General features: G+C 37.1%; 1 protein-coding gene across 3 annotated transcripts in view; it reads right to left on the bottom strand.

Moving 5' to 3' along the window:
- The window catches only part of USH2A (usherin), a 739,062-nt gene that overhangs the window by 311,507 nt on the left and 403,341 nt on the right, over positions 1-24,214 (bottom strand). For all 3 annotated transcript variants that reach the window (XM_019465619.2, XM_053908979.1, XM_053908980.1), the window contains exons 36-37: positions 16,705-16,856; positions 11,569-11,731 (exon numbers count right to left, since the gene is read on the bottom strand). In XM_019465619.2, coding sequence (XP_019321164.2) covers positions 11,569-11,731; positions 16,705-16,856 — 315 coding nt within the window. The remainder of the gene's footprint in view (positions 1-11,568; positions 11,732-16,704; positions 16,857-24,214) is intronic.

Here is a 24,214-nt window from a genome sequence, read left to right as displayed (position 1 = left end):
TGAAATGGCTGGTATATTTTGATATTGTAATACCAAATAATGGAATGGCAATTGTGATAATAATGGAACGGCTAATCATTTTGGTATATCCATACTAACGATTTTCTGTACTTATTGAGAATGCTTTTTATGGGTGCATTTTGTGTAATATGAGAAATACTCACGATGTAATGTTGAATGAGTAAAGTAGGATATAAGGTGTTTGTGGCAAGGTCTCAAATATATACATATATATATATATATATATGTATATATATATATATATAATATGTATAAATCTTCATAGGAGAAAAGATTGGATGCCAACCAAATGAAAATATAGCTCATTTATAATTAGTATCATTTTGACAAAAATATTTCTGAAGAAAACAAAATATTTCAATCTAAGCCTACAGCTAGTAAATTTAAGTAATATTTGTCTGTATAACAACTAAAAATATTGATGACCCTTTGTAGTTACGCCATTTCTCTGCCCAAATCCTTAAAAATATCCTACAGGATTCTGCATGAAGTAGCTCTTGCCTAGCTTTTACTAGCCTCATCTTAGGCCATTTTCTTTTCATCCGCTCTCTCCCAGCCACACGGGCCTTCTTTCATTTCCTTAAATCCACAAAGATTTTACTTTCCATGTACCCTTCACAAATGCCATTTTCTCTGGAATCCACTGTCATCTATTCTTCTCTTGAGTTAGTGCCTAAATGTTATCCTAAATGTCATCTGCTGAAAAGGTCTTCCCTGATCCTCCAATTCATATTAAGTTCCTTATTATGCAATCTTAGTGCCATGTCCTTTTACTTTATCTCCCCAAAGAAGTTTGACTACAAACAAAAACAAAAACAAAAGCAAACAAAAAAAGATTTATATGCAACCCTACTTACAAAGAAAGCAAATTCTCAGAAAACTATATAAAATCTTCGTGCTTTCTTAAATGGTCTGCTAGCATCCTTAGATTCTGGTTTTTTGATTGGGTGAAGTAACTCATTGATCTAATAACTTCACCTAAAAAGTTGGGAAATATTAGTTCTTACTGGGCTGTTCTTTTATACAGCATGATGATTTCAGAGTCATCTAATAGTACTTTCTAAGGAGCCAAACAGGTTTTGTGATCCTTGTAATACTCTGTGATGATGACTCATCATCATCCAAGGAGTCTATCCTATGACCCCTCCTTCCCCGCACACTCCCTCCCCCCCCCCCCCCCACACACACAGGAAAAGTTCAGGAATCAAAGGAGAGAATCTCCAGCTCTAGCACCCTGCCTCAGAGGCTGGGGTAGGACACTGGTCTGAGAGGACAAGATTTTTTTTCTATTTCTTTCTATAGTCCACTTTTCCATTCCCTTTTAATATTAATTGATAATGGACACTTATCTATCAAGAGCCTCTGATTCAAAATCCAGATAATTATGTCTAATGGTTATACTTTCAGTCTAGAAATACCTGAAACCAACTCTACTAATGCTATTTATTCAGCAAAAACTGAACACTTGCCATGACACAAAAGCATGCAGGAACCCACACCTGACTGGTATATTCGTGGTATACAATATTGGTTCAAATTATTATATATTTGCTTCATGGCTGGTGTTTCCAGGTAAACCTCTTCATGTTTATTAGAAACCCCCAAATCAGCCATGGTGTGAGTTTGACAACGTTGAGCATTTTTAAACGCTTTAAGTATTCCCATCTGATTTAAACAAACAAACAAACAAACAAAAAACAAAACTATTCAAAACCTTCCAAAACCCAAGTCAATACTTGGGGGGTTGATCTGCTGATGATATGCTCCATCTATCTGACAGCCTCTTTTTATGAGGCAGTGGAATGGACAGATCCTACAGAATGACACTGCAGAGTTTAAAACACAAACTTCAGCCGAGAGAACACACAAGTCCGGTGCTCTCTCATGCCCCTGTGGACTCCGCTCCCTGACACCGTGCTGCCCAGGGTTAGGATTTGCATTGCATCACTACGTCGTTGCTTCAACAGACACAACAGTACAGACTTTGCACTTGTTCGTTATGTCAAGAAAATAGCCAATTAGATATGAGACACAAATTCAATAAGCTGCTGTGTGAGTGTTGAGAACAGATGAGTTCTTAACTAATTTTGATAAATTAATGCTTAACTCCATTCTTGTGGAAGAATATCTCCTAATTACATATTTCTATAGCTTTATTGGCCATGACATGATATACAATCAGAGGTGTCAATATATTCAGTGGGTATATATTGTATAGCTTGATGTTTGGAATGATATACATCTTATCATTGCCTGGTCATATTTTCACCAATAATACAGCAATGATTTTTTTAACCCCAAGTAAAAAGCTTTTTATCTCCCATGTGTCTATTAGTTATGTGCATTTGTATCTCTAGAAATGTGTTGGAACGTTATGGGAAAGTATATTAACTGCAATTTCTTTTTTTTGCAGAAGAGAAATTTGCCTCCCAAAGAAATAGGGAGAAAGTAATTTTCTCTATTTCCCCTACGTTCTTACTGTTCTTCCTATTAATCTTTGCTGCGAACATAACATTTTCCATAGCCGTCATTCCTAAAATCTCCTGTGTTGATTTTGAAAACATATGACATGGTCAAGGAGAGAGGTCCAGGGCTATTGTGTGTTGCCAAAGAACTCCCTAGCACAACGCTCATTTAATTTCTTCCGTGTCTCTCAAAGAAATTGTATGGTCAATAATCATCTAATGTGAAAAAACCATAGTATAGAGCCTTTCACATGTCTGTGCTTGATGAGTATTTACGTATGAAATACTATTACCTGCTACTTTAAACTTCCATTGAGTTTCAATTTTCATGTATTTTTCATGTGTTGGGTTTTTATTTAATACAATGGGATGGAGCTGTACTCTCTCTGACCTTTCCTTCTGAAAATATGGAGAACCAGGTAAGTGGTCCTGAGAAGAAGTGGACCAACCACTAGCCACATTCCTCTACTTATCCAGCTGCCAGGCAAACATTATGTTCCCTGTGCTCCGCCGCTGTTCTCTTCCACCCCCAGAATACACTTGGTAAGATTTCACTCCAGCTGCCTGACCCTCTAACTCATTCCGGGGAAATGAATTCAAATTGCTTGAAAAGAGGCTGCCTCTTTTATCTTCCCACTGACTGACAAGCAACTACAAAGTTCTCCGACGGGATTCCAAGTTACAAGCTGTACTGCATCACGGCAACAATTCCCCCACTGGCGGGTTTTCCCAGAGGGCAGCATGTCAGAGATACCGCATTGCTTGCAAACGCAGCTGGGAAAGTGCACACTTCCCTCCACACTAAAAACCAGACATCAGGGACTATAAAACAAAGCTGTCCCTTTTCTAACAGCATTAGCCTTCCTACAGACTCCTTGGAAGTCTGAGGCGTTCCCACGTATAATTATTTTCTTTACCTTCCCAAGAAAACAAATGCTGCTCTATCTTTTTCTTCCCCCTTGTAATTTTTATGAAACATCGTTTATTCTGGGAAGAAAGGCATCCAGAGAATCGGATTGTGTGCAAAGCTCTCTGAATTTCTCTAGGTAACCTTGAAAGATAGACTGCGTTTTCACGGTTTTTCAAGACTTTTTTTTTTTTTTTTTAAAGAGATTAATAGTGTTTGAATGTACTGACAATCTAAAGCACTATTTCTGGTGACCGGCAACTCCTGGAGAAGGTAAGACTATTCTGGGTGCTGGTATTTTAAGGTAGTTAAAAATATGCCTTCATCTGGTTTAAACCCAAAAGTACTTCGTTCACTCGGGAAGTTTCAGTTCCTCTTCGCTTCCTTTTGTTTTTAGCTGGGAATCTATGCCAAGGAGCAAACACTTGATACTAATAGTGGAATGAGATACTGACCCCAATTATATAAAAGGAAGAAAAGTTTATGCTTAGAGAACAGTGAATAAGGGCAGCGATCATATTGATACATGTCTAGTTTTTCCATCCAGAAAAATCCCATTCTGTCTTTAAATTACACCCCCCCCCCCCCGGGGTGTTACCTGAGAGGGAAGACTTCATGCTCCCTATCTTCTACCTTCAACAACCCAGTATCTTCCACTCCTCAGTACCTCCCAACCATGGTCTTTGTCTTGGTCACAAATAGTCCCGTTTACTTCTCTGACCAAGCCTATTTAGTTTCTGTATTTGTTCTGCAATATCTTTCTGATTTTGGTTTGTGTGATTACCACTGGCAACTATTGGAGAAGGAAACCCAGGGAAAACACGAGAAGGAAAATTTAACACTACACACATCATCAAAACGTTTCTCCTGGAAAATCACTGGAATTTACATCCACACCTTTTATCCTTCTGTAGGCTTCTACCTCAGGGCTTCTGACTCACCCCTCAGATGCCTTCTGTCCAGGCTGAACCAGCTGTGATTACTCCAACTGACTGCTTGGAACCTTCTGCTTTTTCTAGTCCTCTTTAAAGAAATTTTTGCAAAAATAATATGTATTTCTTGGAGAAAATTTAAAAGTTGAGTATGTGAAAAAGGAAAAATGAAGATAAACCATTCTTAACAACCACCCAGAGATAATACCTATGTGTCTGTGTATAAGTGTGTATATTATTTCCAAATTTCCATTTCCCTTTTTAAAAAGTCTTCAAGGGGCGCCTGGGTGGCGCAGTCGGTTAAGCGTCCGACTTCAGCCAGGTCACGATCTCGCGGCCCGTGAGTTCGAGCCCCGCGTCAGGCTCTGGGCTGATGGCTCGGAGCCTGGAGCCTGTTTCCGATTCTGTGTCTCCCTCTCTCTGCCCCTCCCCCGTTCATGCTCTGTCTCTCTCTGTCCCAAAAATAAATAAAAAACGTTGAAAAAAAAAAAAATTTATAAAAAAAAAAAAAAAAAAAGTCTTCAAAATTAATCGTGTTTTTATTTTTCAGGGCCAGCCATCTGTTCTTTCAAGAAAAAAAGTACATTTTCTTTCTTTTCTTTTTTCTTTTCTTTTCTTTCTTTCTTTCTTTCTTTCTTTCTTTCTTTCTTTCTTTCTTTCTTTCTTTCTTTCTTTCTTTCTTTCTCTTTCATCCCTTTCTTCCCTCCTTCCTTTTCTTTCCCTTCCCTACCCTTTTCTTCCATTCTTTCTTTTTAAAAGATTCCTTCCTGACTGAAAGTATCTACACTAGGAAAAAAAAAATCTCCTAAAACCTTTTTCTTGTACGTTTCTATATTGAGGAAGATGAATTTTCAGGAACCAGTAAGATGATTTAATTTTACCAGTGTGAATTTATCAAATCACTTTATTTACTTATTCTTAAAATGATATTTCCATTTGCTAATGCTAAATGGTCATTTTCATTACCATCTTTTTTTTCTCCAAGTAGCCCACATTCTCTCTTTCTCAAATACTTCTATTACATGTCACAACACAAAATAGAGGATTAGGAGGAGGCCCTTAAAGATGAAAAATTAAGCTGCCATTCAGTTTTTCAGGGCAGGTGAGAGTTAACAGTGCTCAAAGGATTGGGCAATTAGCACACCCTTGGTGCCTTGCCTTAGAAACTGAGACACAAAACAATCTGTCAGTTTATCAAGCAAGGAAGATCACTTCCCAATTCATTCAAAAGGGAGGATAATGAAGAATTAAACTATTCACGGAGGGCTTGGTAGTAAACGCTTAAGAAAAAGAGCAGGACGTGGTATTGTCTATTAAGAATAGGAACAGTGTAACGAATCTCAAGAATCTAGTCGTAAAGCGGTTGGTATTTGTAAAGGCATTCGATAGGTCCTCAGATTTTCTCTCCTTTAATAATATTGTTTTCTGTTTTCCTTCTTGACCATTAGGTGGCTTTATAATATTTATAGCTGAAAATATTTTTGAAACTTCATAAAATAATTGCATAAACAAATTCTCATCACACATTATTTTCACCTACCAGTTGGATAAAAAATTTATAATTTTAAAAGCAGTTTCACGTAGCCATATTTTTACTACTGTGCTGTCCATCATTTTAGCTTTTGTTCCTGAATTGACACATTTTGTGTATTAAAAAAAAATTCCACACTCAATATGTTTCCTAGGGAACTTTTAATAACCTGTTACTTCTAATTGAAATTTTAAGTTAATTTATATATGTGAAGAGAAAAAAAATACGGAAGATGTTGTAAGCTGATCCCTGGGCGTTGATATTCACCTGTGCAAGGTGAATAAAGCACTCTTGAGAGCCATTGAACAAAGTACTTACTCGAGGTCAGTAAATGGTACTTGTAGACCCTAGAAAAATCTAATTTGCATTATATGTTCCTCATAATTGAATGGATGTTTCAAATCAGGTAGAATCCCACAGAACTAAGTGCTACTTCTCACTTTTATGGTAGACGTTAAGAAAAGGCAGAAAATATATTCTAATATATCCCAGTGTGGGTTGGGCAATCTGTTAATTTTTGCCATTCACATTTGTTTGTGATTGTTCTGTCATTCTCTCAGTATGTTCTCTAACTCAAGTTGTTCTAATCACTGGGGCAAAGGGTAAGGCTCTGTGTTTCCAAAATCTTCCCCCAGTTAGCTCTATTGCACTCGTTACACCAACACCTGCTTTGTCTCTTGCCTCACACACTTGAGAATGATCTGGCTAGTTTGCCTGTCATATCTTCGCTATTTGTCTGCAAATTCTATGGGGGCAGAGATCTTTCATGTCCAACCTTTGGTGCCATTTTATACACTTCATATTTGATTTATTAAAAACTAGTTGACAGTCTAATTAATCAGGTTACTATTTTCCACCTGGTAAAATTTCTGTGCTTTAGGGAAAATGACAACAAACCCTAGTAACAAAAAAGGCACAGATGCTCATTGCAAGCGAAATGAAAGATCACCCAATAGACATAAATATTTGAAAGTCTGCCTTTCTGAACGCAGGTATCTGACAGTAAACTCAAGGTATCATTTGAAAAAGTAGCTCTTTTAATAAAAGTTAATTTTATTTTATCAATTTAAGTTACTTAGTTATTCATATATAATTGACATATTATAATTTATATTATATATAGTTATAAAATAGCAATAAATAAATTTAACAAATATGCACAAGTTCTATGTGAGGAAAACTTTAAGCTTTTGTGAGAGACACAGAAGACAAATAGAAAGTATAAACGTATTATTGATCAGAAAAGCCCAACATCATAGAAATATTGATTCTACCTAACTTAACCTATAAATTCAATCATGTCCTTATAAAAATAGCATCAGGACTTCTGGTGGAAGCAGCCACTTAACAATATTGCTTGAACGAATATAAATAAGGAAAATAGGTAGGAAAGTTCTTTAAAATAAAAATAGTGATGGAGACTAGACCTATCAGACATTAAAATACATTCCACTGTGTTAATCAATAAAATACTACAATAATATAAATAAAGGCACAGATCTGTATAGACATATTTATAGATAAATGTGGAAATTTAGGACTTTTTAAGATGGCAATTGAAACCAGTGGGGGAATATATGGATTATTTAATGAAAGGCTTTGAGACAGTGGGATATTTGGGGGGAAGAAAAGGTTTTGATCCACACATATTATAGGCATTAAAGTGCAGGAAAAGACAATTCAAAAGGGACAATCTGCGGTCGGCATCACAGCTCACATAAAGGGCTCCTAAAACTCAATAGAACAGTGGGCAAAGGATACAAATGGGGTATTTGTTAAAGAAGAAATACAAAAGGTTTTTAAACATACTCAGGTAAGTCCAAAAAACTCCTAATGAGAGAAAAGCATCCTGAAGATACTATCAGATGCCAGTTTTAACATAATCAGATGGGCAATATGCTCAGAGAATGTGTCTGTAGAGACACAGGCACTCTCACGGGTTTCCCATGGAAGCAGAAGTTGTATGGCATCCATGGAGTGAAAGGTGACAATATCTTACAAAGTTACAAACTCACATTTCCTTTGACCTGACAGATCATTTCAAGGAATTATCACACTAATATACTTGCAAACATGTGGAATAGCATACCTGTATCTTTACTCATTAAGACATTCTTTGAAATTCCAAAAGATTGGAAACCACTAAAATGCCCACTTAATAGGGAACTGGTTAAACGAGTGAGGGCACAATCTATACAATTGAGTACTATGAAGTTGTATAAAGAACAAGGAAGTTCTTTAGGTACTGGTGTGACAAGATCTCTAAAACTATTACATAGAAAAAAATAGCACATTGCAAAATAGTGTGTACAATTTGGTATCATTTGTGTAAACTATTGTATGTGTGGGAGGAAGAATATATCTATGTTTGCAAGTGAGGAAAAATATATTTGTTTGTATATACATCGAATGTTTCTAGAAAGGATATAAGAAATGGAGCACATTGGTTTCCTTTGAGATACAGAATAGTTTGGACTCTTTAAACTGCTTATTGTTTTTTTATGTGTTAAATATTGATTAATGATTCTTCCTGGTCAGAAGAAAACGCCTTTAAGTAATAACGTGTTGATATGCACTGCCTATTTCGTTGTTTCAAAATCTAACATTGACTTCGTGAAGTTTGTACTTCAAGATCTAAGTTGACATGTACAATAGAATCCTGCGTATCTTACAAAGACAGCCCGATATATTACCCTGCAAAATAGTAACCTGGCTACATGCACGCTTATTTTGAAGGAAGGTTTGCTTCTGACCAGCAGGATTTGCCTATCTTATTCATTCTAACCACCACCTTTTTAGTAACCATCACAGAAAAAGATGAAATATAGTTGTTCATTATGTCAAGGAAATAACCAATTAACTATTAGACAATTCAATAAGCTTTGTATAAATCTAGTGAACAGATGATATCTTGAGTAAGTTTGATGAATTAATGTTTAATTCGTTTCTCGTAGAGCCATGAGGACTGTCTCCCCTCCCCCCATCCCCTGTGTAAATGTCACCTAGCTGCTGATGGGTGTCAGGACAGGACAATATTTGAAATCCTTTACTTAACACTGGACACCAGAGTTCCAGTGACAGTGAACCAATGAAATGAATTTCCTGGGGTGTGTCCCAAGACGATCCTTTTGCTTCCAACCTCACCCCCTTCCAACCCTAGAGTTGAATGCACACCGCCAAACTCTTTAAGTCAAATCTTGTAATTGCTTCCAATTTGTCTGTTTTGCTTTTGGCAATTAACAAACTGAAATGTTATCATGAAGGAGTTCATCTCATTTATAAGACCAGGTTTTCCCTCCACTAAAATATGCAGGCACTCTGTTCTTTATTACCAGCAGGAGATAAATGGCTGGTTTTCGTTGCTGAAGAATATATAATGGTTAAAAAGTCACTTTTTTCCTCCAGCTCTACATAAATCACAGAACTAGTCAATATTTAATAATGCTTGCCTTGGTCTGGAGTCCCTTGATCACCCCTGTCATGTGTAATAGCTCCCTCTCCGATATCTTTGACATAAAAGCCCAGCTTTACTGCAATACTAACATGTAGAGGGTCATTACGGATCGACATTTACCTTAATCTGTGACTGCCAACCATGAACCGATAAATTCCAGCAGATTCCACTGGGAGAAATCAGTAAACTTCTCAGTGGAAAGAACTGAAGGAAAATTCTGCCGAGAACAGAATACATTTTCTACAAGGGCTGCTCTGCAAATGGGTTCTGACTTTTGAAAGTTCTCTTGCTGCGCAGCTTTGCAACATTTAATACCGTTTTGATGGTTTGAGAGACGGGATGACAACCGAAGATGACATGACTTAGAAGGCAAGCAGAAATTTTCTCTGCAAAAACAATGCAAGATTAAACACAAGGGGGAATATGGCTCTTGCATTATTCACCCAGCTGCCTTGGAGAAAATAGCTGGGCTGTCATGGGTCCGGCCTAAATGTTGCTTCTTTTTTTCAAATCGATCATCACTCCTTCACCTCATAATCTTACAAGTGCTTCACAGCAGAATACATCAAAGCCCTGATTGCATAAAAGAGGGACACACCAATCTTTTGAGGTGATAAGCTCAAACTCTTTCACTCAACTCGCTGCGCATTTGCTTGCCAACACAGTACGCAAATTACAACAGTCTTCACGTTCAGAAAAGTCTTTCCTTACTTGTTTTACACATTGAGGGTATGATTAAGCCCTGCAAATAGCTACAAACAGTTCAGAAACAAACGGCCTTAGAGCCTGGGGAACATCATTTTGTTAACAGTGTATGTGATTATAGCCACATTATTGCATATTGGTTACCAATTTAAAAAGAAACGCTGAAAATAACTCCTTTCAAAAATAGTACGGCCGCTTCTGAAAATTATAAAAGCAAACACTTAAAAAATAAAATTTAAGTTTCCAGCAGAATATACACCTGTGTTTTTCTATGATAAGGGGTTGCTTAAAATAAACTCCTACCTAACCACACCTAACCTAACTTATTGATACAAATAAGTAAGACAGACTCAGAAGACAAGGCGACCTAAGAGAGAAGGAATGTTTCACAACCATATTGCACCATGTTTGATAAGCATAGTGTCTGATCTGGAAAAATGTGAGGTTTCAAGATTTATCCTCTTACAAGTTTTGTCTAAACATGGTAAAGTCAAGAAAGATACATCGATTGCTTCTGCTAAGCAGAACAATCTTTATCAGAAGTAAGGTTATTACTATGAAAAGTGCTAACAAAATGCATAGCTAAACAGAGCAATTGTTTTAGGCATTTGCAAATGTACTTCTATTACAAGTTTCAAGGCTGTTATTTCCGTTTTGTAATGATGTTCTAAAAATCAATCTAAATCCTGATATTTAATAAAGTATATGGTACAGTGCCAAAAGTCAAAGTAAAAAAAAAAAAAACAGTTTTTGATATTACTTTCAAGGAGCCCAATGCTGTCTAATCTATGTCCAATTAATATCCTGGAACATATACCAACATAGTTTAGAAATGGCAAAATAGTCACAAAAAATCATTTATTTAAAATGGACTGCAGACTTAATGTTCAACTCTCTGCCTAAATAATGTGTTAGGTTTTCATTTATTAAGCAAGGGGAACAGATATAGAATGTAAAGTACACTGGTCTTTCTCCAGTTTAAGTATGCATCAGAATCACCCAAAGTGTTTGTTAAAACAGAGTGCTGGGCCCCACCTCCAGGGTTCCTGAATCAGTAGATTGGGTTGGGGGCTTGAGAATTTGCCCATCCTACAGTTTACAAGATGAAGCTGTCACTGCTGCTCTGGAGACCACACAATGAGAACTCTGCCCTAACTCATCAATATAGGCTATTTTTAAGGAAAATACGGAAATTAAAATCTGTATCTAAAAGAAAGATGTCAAAAGAAAATAAATTGTTTTCTACTCATATTACAGTTTAAAAATTGGAGGCACCCGAGTCGGTAGGGGGGTGCTCAGTCGGTTGAGTATCCGACACTGGATTTGGTTCAGGTGGTGATTCCAGGGTTGTGAGATCGAGACCCAACTCAGACTCCACACTGAACAAGGAACCATGGAACTTGCTTGGGATTCTCTCTCTCTCTCTCTCTCTCTCTCTCTCTGTCTCTCTCTCTCCCTCCCTCCCTCTGCTCCTTTCCCAGCTCGCTTTTAATCTCTCTCTATATATAAAATAAAAAAATAGATAAAAATTAAAAAAATGATAAACAAGTTACCTTGATCTGCATAGAAAACCCCAGTGAAAAGGACTGAGTATGTTAAATGTCCATTAGGGTGAAAAGGTGCCTCCCATCTGACGTGGGCTTTCCGGGATCCCTCTGTTTTGACAAACACATTTACTGTTCCGTCAGGAGGAGCTTCTAGAGTTCGATTTTCCACCTGTGAGTATAAAAAGATTTATTTTTGTTTGCAAATAAAATAAGTGCATGCTTCACTTTGAGCATATTTCTTCAAAGAATCTCTTCTCCTGTGAAGTAAACTATTTTGACAGTAGCATCTTGTATGAATACTTCATTTTGTCAGCAGGATCAAAGCATACCTCATGTTTTCTTCCTCCTGCTGTTAAAGCTTAGAATTTGAGCTCCTGACCAAGGCAGTTGTTTGTGAATGTTTTCAGAATATGAGGATCAGCTCACACTGTGATTGCACTGATAGCCGTGCGTATCCATAGACTACTTCTAGGACCGCTTAGAAACAATTTTTATGCTATTGCAAAAGAGAAGAATGCATGAGGTCTATTTTCATAGGTTCTTGACTGGAGTGGTAGACTTCTGGGCTTTGCCAAAGGCCATTCCAACTTCCAACGGTATGCACGCATACTCCCGCACGTGCGCGCACATGAACACGCACACACACACACACACACACACACACAGAGTTCTCTGAGCTGTGTTGCTACCAGATACTTAAAGATGGTATCATGCCAGACATCAAGAAATAAATGTGCCTGAGTGATTCCATCCCTAAGATATAACCACAAAAAAAAGTTGAAAATTTCATTAATATAGTGTTAAGAAACCTATACAGAAAAGAGCAAAAGATGACTTAAAGAGAAGAACTTTGAAATAAAATGTAATCCCTAACTGCACAGGGGCCAGGAAGATTTTAGTAGCTAAATCGAGAAAATGACTAGGTGACCAGAGGATGATGAAAGTGGCAAGAAATTAGAAAGGGATTCAGAATACATTGGCCTCTTCTAAGAACTGGCTTAAATTTGTTAACTAATCACCACAACCTCATAAGCATCACTCATAAATGTTTGACCTTTTAAGGTTTATTGAATATGTTGATAATTTTGACCTTATTCTTAAAGTACAGGCTCATGCCTCACAAGAAGGTGATCAAACACGAAATCCTTAGGCAGGCAAATATTCTCAATTATGAAACCTTCATTTGTTAGGGCGAATACACTTTCCCAATTATGAAAATAAATGTGAAAAAGACAGAGTGTTAATTTTTAATAAGTATGAGGTCACGACATGTTTTATTTTCATCTGAGAAAGGCTATGAGGTTCTTTAGATCTATAACTCCTACTCATTATTATTTTTTTTTTTTTAGTCTAATAGCTAGGTACAAAAAATGGTAAAGAAACTTGACTGGAAAAATATCAATTCATCATTTTAATATTTCATAACAATGCAATTGCTTTCATTATGTCTATGTATATAATTCAAATTATTGCATAGAAAATGATTTTAAAAGGGTTCCAAGTAAAATGAGATTCAAAAGTTGAAGAATTAAGGGCAATTCCAGATAATTATATTATTATCCTCAAATATCTGGTTAATTCAAAATGATATATTTTAAAATTTTCCTTAAGTATCTGGATAAATACCTCAGTTTTTATGCTACATTAAATTTGGCAATTGTACTATTTTGCTTTGACTCAATCTTTAAAAAAAAAATTACCTACTATTTATCTACCTTGCCTTAAAAAAGAATGTGAAGGAAAAGATATAGTGGAAGGCCAGCTTGGCTTTTACCTGGAAACCTCCCTTGACACAGAAAATAAAAATTTTTTTGAGAACAAATGCGCAATGAAAACATACAAACATTTTAATAAAATTTTCATCCTTAATAAAACTCTTACCATGTACCAGAAATCGTTGTGTAAATATTTCATTTAAAATTTTACAGCAATCCCTTTTAAAGTGGGTGCTTTTTTTTCACCTGTTGTAATAGTTGAAAATTCTGAGGTTTCGTAGAAGTATGTTTCCCAAGGAGGCACAGGGAATAATAGCAGGTTTAGGGTAGATTTCCCATATAGGATTTTCTTGTGAATTGCATATTGCCATTAAGATTTAAATGTCCTAAATAACTAATTTGTTTCTTTGTGAAAAATAAATGTGAAGGGGCGCCTGGGTGGCGCAGTCGGTTAAGCGTCCGACTTCAGCCAGGTCACGATCTTGCGGTCCGTGAGTCCGTGAGTTCGAGCCCCGCGTCAGGCTCTGGGCTGATGGCTCGGAGCCTGGAGCCTGTTTCCGATTCTGTGTCTCCCTCTCTCTCTGCCCCTCCCCCGCTCATGCTGTGTCTCTCTCTGTCCCAAAAATAAATAAAAAAACGTTGAAAAAAAAAATTAAAAAAAAAAAAATAAATGTGAAAAGGTGAGTATGTGTGTACGTTCGTTTAGGTGTGTTTATGTGTAGAAATATACTATCATCAAGAAACCAAAGCAGCTTTTTAACCGTATCACACTGCAGTGACCTATAGTTTCACATTTCATCCTTAAAAGGGTCCTTGGAGAATTGAATCCAATGAATGTTCCAAGGCCAGACACAGTCATAAAATTCCCAATCTTAGACTCCACTAGGGTTGTCTAACGTTGGCTAAGTGGGGAAAAAAAGAAAAAAAAAAAAGCCAAGTGATTATCCTACGGACAAATTCAATGCATCTTATTATAGAGACACAAAACGTGAAGTGTTTCTCTCTAATCTAATTCAACAATATCATTGAAAGCAGAGAAACCTTTTAAAAAGTAATTCTCTGTTGCATTTTCTGTTAATTTTTCATTATCTCCAACATTAATAAAACCCCAATTAGTGGATTAAATTTGACAATGCCTATTAGCATCTTAAAAGTAGGATCAAAAGCATTATAAATTGTTTTTAACACTGATTTCTTGAAGAGCCAAATACACGTGTAAATGAATGAGAACTGAACTTGAAGATGGGTATAGAGCAGTTCATTCTTAATCACAAACAACAGGTCACAAACTTAGGCTAAAAACAAAACACATTGAGCTAATATTGCATTAAAATGGTAGAAATACGGGATATATGTATGCATTTTTATTTTTTAAGTATTCTATTTTATAGACTTTGTCCTTTTTACAATTTTTTCCCTTTATTATATCAACTTGCCGATTTTGAGGGTGACCCATACTACGTTCAGGACCAGAGCATATCTGTCACCAAAAACAGAGAATAGTATTCCCTGCATGCATGAAAAACAATGATAATAAATATATAAAAGATGCAAAATAAACAGGCTTCTCTTTCTAAAATCCAAGAATTATCATTTAAAAATGCTGTGAGGTGAGCAAAAGTTTGATTCTCAAAACTTAATTTGTCAATTTCTTCCAGCAAAAGATTTAAAAATAGAAACCATGACTTTTTTTTTTATTTCAACAAAACATTTGTTATAACATTGGGCTTGAGATAAAGAATACCCTTAAGTGATGTACGTATCTGAATCTGTATTATCCTTCACGATTGTGGTAGATATCCAGGGAGATTTGGAATATTCATGTATGTAATCTCTTCAGGGTACAGTATGTACTGTAACTGGTACAAAAATATTTTAGAAATCACTCGAAGACCATAGGTTTTAACTTCCTGGCAGCATATAGTTGACTTGTTCTAAATAAAGACGCTGTTCAGTCCCAGTGATTAGAGATGGATCATTGACTTGGGAAAAGCATTTGCATACTGAGCATATGATAAAAAAAAAAGTACCAAGAGGAGAAAATAGCTGCGCTTTACCCCAGGACTGAGTCTGGAATGTCTGAGGCCATGGCAGAGCAGGTTTTACAATCCAATTCTGTTTTCCACCTTCTCATCAGGGCATTGTGGCATTTGATTTCTTAAGGTTAACATCGCCTACTGTCTTACCTGCACCGGATGCAGATCAATAACCATGTCCCCCTTGTTTAAAGTTGCCAGAACATCAAGGGACAGTGTGGGAGCCAATTCAGTAGCCAGAACCAATTTGCAGTTTGTATTTTTGAAAAAGTCTAGATTTCGAGCTCATGTGAAGTGTGCTCATGTTTCTTTTTCTTTTCTTTTGAATGGAGTAGAAAAGCTGGCCTATTGCCATTCCTGCTTTTAAGAGTAAGTAACCATCAGAGGGTCTGAGCTATAAAATACTTAATGGCAATAAAGACTACAGCTCAGCTCCACCGATAGATGATGTTAGCAGTTTGGAAGGCAACCAATCTTTGCAACGAAATGGGAGGTGTGATCAAAAATAAGGAAGCCAAAATTAAACTGTAGAGCTGTTTTTCAAGGTAATATTTATATAATACACTCTTCAATGAAGACAGAGTGCATTAAAATGATAGAGCATTAGCAAACATTGCCAAAAAATATCTAAAAGTAATGAGCATTTCCCTTAAAAGAAGCTAAATCTAATTAAGGAAAATGCACAAAACATAAAATGGGATGTTTTGAACCTAAAGAATGTCATGCTAGTCTATGACAATTATGTACTATTGAGTTTTAAAAATTATATAAAAAATAAAGAGCACAATTTGTCAATCTCTTAACTGCTAATGAAATATAGATATACACTATAGATTTCTGAAATGTGGATATCAAAAGCTAATATCAATGCAATTTTAAATACTGTTCTTTGAAACTATATCACATTAATGATATAAATATATTTGATTCTAAGAGATGAGGCAAGCTCAACCTTTTAATTGATTGACCTACTTGCTGGGCGGTAATGTTGCCATATTTTGGCAATTATGGACTTTTAATTATTTTTACTTTTTACTCATAACTTACTTAGCTGTTGAGGCCATTATTAAAGAGAAAAACATCTACTCAAAATAAGTCACCCAATTAAACAAAATTGTATGTATTTCTGCTAAAGTGGCCAACTTGCCTTTAAAAATGTCAGTGAGATATAGATTTTGTCCTTCACTAGACCTATGGGCGGTCTTGAAATTTATGTTGAATATAAACTCTTTCTTACTAACTCTTAAGTAAAATTTTATAAAAAGAACATCTCCTATCCTGCTTGAAAGCCTAGCTGTGCAGGGAGTGAGTCACCACCACTTACTTCTTCCTTGATATTCCCTGTCATCTGACATTCGGTACATTCCCAGAATGTAAATGCACATACTCACCAGTGGGCCCAGAGCACAACCTTTGGCCGTGCATGCTTGGACTCTGAAGGAATGTAAGCTCCAAGGAGCAAATCCATAAGCATGACAGCTGAGTTCTGAGGAATTGTGAATTAATATACCATCTAGATATAGTCCATAGCTTGTGATAACACCTGGGAAGACAATAATTGGCTTTTAGTGTGACTTACGAGACAACAGCAAAGAATGTCTTAAGAAAGCAAGCACTTACTGATGGGATTTCTAATTTCATGGAATTACTAAACTACGGTATCTGGTATTTTCCCTGGTCTAAACCCTGTCTCTTTCGGAAGGATAAGACAGGTATTAAACCCTTAAATATCAAACTGTTAAGCTGATTAGTAGAGAGACAGAAATAGGACCTAAGAGTCCCAGTATGGACTCTTCCTATCACATCATGTTAGCTACTACCGTCTGCGTTCCAGATCAAATATGAATAGATTAAGTACATTTAGAATTTTTATTGCTTTCTAAAATGATATCCTTAATCGATATGCTCTAGAAGTCAAATGACCTTATTTGTTAACGCATTGTACATTACTCAGGATATGTCAAGCACTGTTCTAAGCACCTGTTGTATATAAACTCCTTTTTGACCCTCTCCTAGCAGCATTACCAGAAGAGAGGCAGTGTTATTATCATCACCATTTTATAGATGAGGAAATCCAGACACAGACCTATTAAGTAACTTGCTCAAAGTCATGTAACTGGCAAGTGGTGGAGTCAGGATTTGAATCTGGTCAGGAAGTCTGGCTCCAGAACCCATGCCCTCAACTACAATATTTCATAACCTAAACATAAAAGCCAGGCACAAATTGCACAAATTCCATTCATGGGACAATCATGAATGTTTTGGAGAAACTATGATTTGCTGTTTGTAATGATCAATTAAATTTATATCAGAAGGAAAGTTATGTGTCTTTTCATGAAATCAACTAGTAGAGATATAAGAAATTACATGGTTATTGAATATAATTATTTGAATTATTCAATCAACATATTTGCATTTTAAAGGAAGATAGGAATCTATGTTCACTGGAATTACAGAATCCCCAAACTGATGAAGCATTATACTATGAGAAACAAAATTTTGCTTACGTGCCCAAATCAGAACCTCTTTCAAAGTAAAATTAATTTCACAGTGGTATTTAATTGCTTGACTATAGGATCCTGAAAGCAATCTTGACTCTTCCTCACCTGTGTATTTCTAGACCTCAGCACCATGCCAAAAACATAGTAGGCACTTAATATCTATTGATTGAATTAATACATTAATGAACATGCAGCACAGTAAAAGTATCAGCATCCAATATAGAGGGAAAATGTAAGGCTACAGGAAAGACAGATACCTAGCTACCTGAAATATGAAAGGAGACTTGGTAAAAAGATGATATTAAAAAATAGCTCCAAGATAGAAGATTTGGAGAAGGAATGAGTTTTGAAACAAAAGATTCTAGTAAAGTCAAGGTTCCAAAGAATTAAGCTGGCTTCCAGGATGCCTCAATCTTAGACTAGGAACACCAGATTTGGTCTCATTAATGTCCTGAAGGATGATCAAACCTTCACCCATCAACACATCAGGGAAAGCATTACTGGTGGGACCATGACACCAGGAGCTTTTCACCAGTGTCCGTCCCATTCTCCTGGGAGGAAATTGCTCACTTCACAAACCTGCTCACGATGTTCGGCAGCACCATCATCTACAAATTTCTAGAATGCTGCACTCATTGTTGGGCTATCCTTCATAACTTTGCTTTTGATATGAAAATCAGTTTATAACAAGAGAAGTAAGGTGTGAGCTAACACCATAAAAGTTACTAATCTTACAATATACACCATCAACCTGTACCCTAAGATATTGCTGGAACAGCCTACTGAGACCTACATTATAGCCTAGGCTGGGTGATAATGCCTGTGGATTTGGGGGAGGGGTGGTTCCTACAGGATGCTGCATCTGATTTTAACTAGGGGGTCAGTATTTGATGCTGGCTTTTCTTTAGTGAGAAATATAAAAATGAAAATCAAGAGAAGGTCCTCAGAGTGTTTCCTCTCACTATTACACTTAATAACCTACAGAAAATATTTTTGCTTTCTCTAGCCACAAAGAGGAATACTATGTTGCGGGCTGCAATTTAGATACCACTAAATTGGAAACTGAGAACATTACCTGGCAATTTGGGACCCTCATGCAACTACCTCAACAGGCAAGAAAAAAAAAATAGTACATAGAAATTAGCTTCCTGCTGCACACTGACACTAAGCATGTAAACCTTTTAGTAATGAAGGTTCAGGTTGCCTTACTAGGTCAAAAATCCTAAACAGATGAGCTACTGGCCGAGGGCAAAGGGAAGAAGTCATAAATATCAACTGTGACCTTATGCTAGTTATGGAAGTGAGAACTGTAGGTGTTACTATGCCTTATTTTTGCATATTACATAAAGATTTGTACGTAATAATGAATTTTTTCTCCTCCTTTTCCCTACTGATTTATATAAAGAAAGTTAGTGGGTATTCATTCTATCTTAGTTTTTAAGTTGCAGACAATCCAGGAGGGCTGTGTCTAAATTCAAGGGGGAATTCACACTACCCAGATGGGAATATGGTGACAGAGGGTGAGAGCATTTGCATTGTACAAAGCACAGTAGGATGTCAGGCAGAAGCATGTAGTGATTACTGCTGGTCACAGAAGGTAATGGAAGGAAGAGGAATGTGTACGGGTGCTGACTAAGCTGGTTATTCATCGAATTCATCTACCTACATCCCCACATCTACGGTCTGCTCTGTATGCTAAGCCTAAGAGCCCATGCTCTACATTTGCGGCCATCTTGTTTGTTGGCTTCCTCCTTGATTTCACAATGGGAGGCACTGCAAGGAGGGCAGGAACAGGACGAAAGAAACTGTCCAGCTTCCAGTTCCGAGAGCTGAGGCTTTCGCTGACTATTATGAGGTCAGCAGAGGGGCAAAGCAGCTGTGGCCTCAAGCAGTCTAGGCAGCAGATATGTCTCTTCTGCATTTCCAGCTTCTTCAGTAGTGGACTCTGGCTGGCACTGGAGCTCAGGCTGGGGCAGCGCCTCTTGTGGGTTCAAGCATCAAGTCAGCAAATCCTGCGGCTAGCAGTTGCTGAGGCAGACTTGGAAGCCAGAAGACCGGAGAAGTTAGCAGCTCTCTGCAAATCACCTGTTTTGCTTCTACAGCCTTTCCAACGCATTTGTAACCAATTCCTTATATTAAATATAGTCTGTCTTGAGGTGCCTGGGTGGCTCAGTCAGTTAAGCACCTGACTCTTGGTTCCGGCTCAGGTCATGGTCTCATGATTCGTGAGTTCGAGCCCTGCATCAGGCTTTGCACCTACAGTGCCCTGTGGTGCAGAGCCTGCTTGGGATTCTCTTTCTCCCTCTCTCTGCCTCTCCCCTACTTGTGCTATCTCTCTCTCTCTCAAAATAAATGAACATAAATAAATAAATAAAGTCTTATTTCTAGCACATTTTCTGTTTTACTAGGTAGATCTTGGTCAGTACATCCTTTAGGATTAAAGTTGTTTATATTTAAATGAGCTAATACTTTTGAAATAAAGCTACTGCTCTGGCTCCTTTTCCCTTCTGAGGATAACTTTGTATGCGAGCCCTATGGCTACACAAGAAAAAGTACAGCTGCCAACATCTGTTTTCCTTTATTCTAGTATGACTGTCTGTGAGAACTCTGAGAATCCTTACAGAGAGTATTCAATTTACTGCCATTTAATACTTGACACACAAAAGCACAAGTGAATCAAAACTAAGAAATGTAAGATATATAGTGTAAAGCCAGACACAGAAAATTTAAGAGAAGAAAAATGGATAAAATCACAGTAATAATAATGATAAGAAATTATGACGGGCCAGGCGCTCTGCTAAGCAATCACTTAATCCTCACCACAAAAATCTTCTGTGCAAATAATGTGTTGCAGAAGCTCTTAAAGAAATTGTGAGACCCTTGAAATGCTATCTGCTTGACCTGCTTCTCAACAATGAGATAGAAAGTACCCAAATCAATATTTCCGTTTTCTTACATAATTGGGGAACAGGGAATTTCTTTTATGCTAGGATTATGTGCATAATATCTCATTTATCTGACCTATTGGGAAATGACATATTTCATAGAAGTTAATTTTTTTATAACTAAATCTCATTCCTTAAGTACAAACTTTAAGAATCTTAACCATTTTTAAAGGAAATCTTTCTAGCAAGGACTCCACAGTACTTACCTGTGTTCCCACACAGACTATAATGAATATAATTGAATCATCTTGTGACGACTCCATCTGTGCATTATGGACATCAAAGACTATATTCTCTAATTCAGTAACACCCTCAGGGACTGATGAGATACGGGGTACTTACTTAGGTTTCACCCTTCACATCACTCTGTGGCTGTACTTAATCCATTCTTGTGCCTGCTTTTTGAGTTCCTCCTCCTTCCTCCCTCACTGACAGTCTCTCAAAAATTTCTTCTTTGTTTTGTCTACCTGACTCGAGCAAGCCAACCCCTAGCAAGCTATGCTAAGAAACTAGATAACCATGACATCTGGAACTATGGATAAAGAAATAATAGACAGTTACTAAAAGAAGGGCTTAGAGTAAGATGAGTACATGGAAAATGAGCTGAGAATAAAATTAAGTGAGATTTGTGACAGTTAATTCAACTGCTCAGAAACTTTTTAGTATCTAGGATGCATCACCTTGAGAGGTGGGTAAGACTGAAGTCCATCTTGCGTGCAGGTGAGATCACACACACACACACACACACACACACACACACACACACAATACTGAGTTACCCACTATTCTGTATGTAACCACTATTTGACAGCATTTGTAGAAAGAGTTAAAAAAATCAATTGTAGATCCAAATTGTAGAATCCAAGTATACACTGGGTGAGGATAGTCTAACCTTTAAGTCATATTGGAGACTTTCCTCTCCCTCCCCAACCATACCAACGCCATTACTGAGACTTATAGACTGTACATTCCCAATTGGTCTTCACCTATCTCCATGCCCACGGCCACGGAGTCCAGTCTACCATCATCGCATACCTGAAAATAATAGCCACCTACAAGTTCTGATGCATTATTCATGCTCCCGTACAGTTCATTCTTCGCACTGCAGACAGAGGGCCATTTTTCAGAACACATATCTGAACATGCCCCATGTAATCAGTGATCAATCAGGCCTTCTCTGCGTACTAGGAAGATGAGAGTTTCCCACCCCAAGATCAGGAAGCTGGGATCAATGTAAACATGTTGCGAGGGTGGAACAGACCTGTAATGCTGGTCTCTCTGGGTTTTCTGCCCTAGCATCCAGGTCTCACCAGCTAATCACCATATCTCAAGGTCAGGCCAAAGTGGGATACCATATGATTTAGAGCTGGTGTCTACATTTGCCACACAAAGGAGCCTGAGACAAGTGCATTTCCTTTGATCTGGTTTGGGTAAGGCCATTAACTCTAAATTCCTGAGTTAAGAACATACAGCCAAACTTCCTGGTAAATTCGTAGACAATAAGAGATGCAATTTGAAAATAACAATCCATTTCTTACCAAGATATGCAGGCAGATGTCATCACTTGTCCTCATTAGTAGACTTTTTGATGTAAATAAAATTAGTATTATATGAAATATTGTATGATTCAGTTCTAAAAACATACATTTAGTAAATAATAAGTATAAAATATGCACTAAGACAACAATTTGCATTGACTTCAGATTCCCAAGGTGTATTACAATAACTAATGAATATAATCCAGTGGAAATTTTAAGTGAAGCCTAAGGAGACACTTCTTTGAGTAGAATACACGACACAGATGAGTAGCTTTGGGAAAACTAAAATGCCAGGTTCTTAAAATGCTGTGTAAGTGTTTTTGAAATTATAAAACACCTTATTACTTAAAAATATACTGAACACTTACTTTGAATCAGACAATAGGCTATATGCTTTATGTGAATTATTTCCATTAACAACACCAAGAAATAAGAAGTGTTATTTGCCTTGTTGTAGAGTTAAGGGAAGGGAGTCTTAGGCTATTTCCCAAGGTCACACAAATCATTATCAAATCAGGGTTGGAACCTGACAATCTCATCCCCCTACTGCCCCTGTTCCTCTTCATTTGCAGCCTAACTTTCTCTACTAAAATATTTAGGAATTCCTCTCAATTTAAGAACTGATGAACACATTCTGGCCCTAAAAGCAACTCAGTTGAGCCTAACTGAAAAATAATATACATGTATCGGAAGTCCATTCCTGAAAGGTACAATACTTGGTACTTTGGGGGATAGAAAGGATAAGAAATAATATCTGGATTTATAGAAGTAAGAAAAGGGTTAAACACAGGTCTAATTAAACAAAAATTCAAGAGTTGAATAAAAGTGATAAGTGCCACAAAAACGTTATGCCCAACAAATGGCGTAGACATACAGGAACTTCAAGCAGGGGCAATCACTGGGCTACAGTGAGTCCTAAAAGCTTTTTAGAGTAGCTGGGCCTTCTGTACAAAACAGCTGGGTCTACCATGGGTCTTCTGTAAAAGGTGAAATGTGAAAAGGTCATAGCTCAGGAAGATGTTCTTGGTGGGAACATGGCATTTACCAATGCCTGGAAGCAAGAAAGCGCAAGGTACAGTAAAGATATCCAGAACAGATCAGTGTTTTGTTGTTATTGTCGTTAACTGGTTAAAATCTAACAGAAAATAAGCCTTCAAAAGGAGGTCTGGGCCTTGAATGCTCCCCCAAGGATTTGGGATTTTATGATGCACAGGAGAACCATGGACATCTTGGTGTTCTGACCAGGGGCAAATAAACGTCATATTTAGAAGAATTAATCTAGAGTCGCATGAATTGCAAATGATTGGAGTAGGGAAGACCATGGAGGTGGGGTAAAGAAGGGCAGCTAAATATCTCACAAAGAGAAAAATAATTTTTAAAGGCACCTTTTCCTGAATATATAGTAACTAGTTGTAACTGAGGCAGGGATGTGGGAATACCACATGGAAGCAGCAGTGTGGAATTCTAAGACAGAAACACCTTTAACAGTTTTACATACTTTTTCCTCTTTAATATAACAAATTTATGACACTTAGGGCTGAGGTGGATTAGACTGCAGTATGGTGTAACAGGTCACGAGTCAAAAAAGAAGAGGGTCTCTCTACCTCATTCTGAGATGGACTGTGAAGTTAGCCGTGAAAAACTCACAAAAGCCTGCTACCAAAGAACTAACTTACTAACTTATGCTACTGGCTAAAGGAGGTTCTGTCTGTCAGTTGGAGGGTTGAAAAAAAAGTCACCCCTCTGTTTTGTACCAGTGACAAAATCATAGTTGTGATAGTGCACTATGCTTTTGAAAGATGATGCCTTTCGGGAAAAGTGGGCAAAGGTCAATGAGATCTCTCTGCATAATTTCTTAACAACTGCATGTGAATCTATAGCTATCTGAAAATAGAACATTTAATTAAAATACAAAAC

Source organism: Panthera pardus, unplaced genomic scaffold, assembly GCF_024362965.1.
Source record: "Panthera pardus isolate Hobbes unplaced genomic scaffold, ASM2436296v1 HiC_scaffold_21, whole genome shotgun sequence".
NCBI lineage: Eukaryota > Metazoa > Chordata > Mammalia > Carnivora > Felidae > Panthera > Panthera pardus.
The sequence above is the reverse complement of the archived record's forward strand: the minus strand, read 5'-3'. Positions and strand labels throughout refer to the sequence as shown.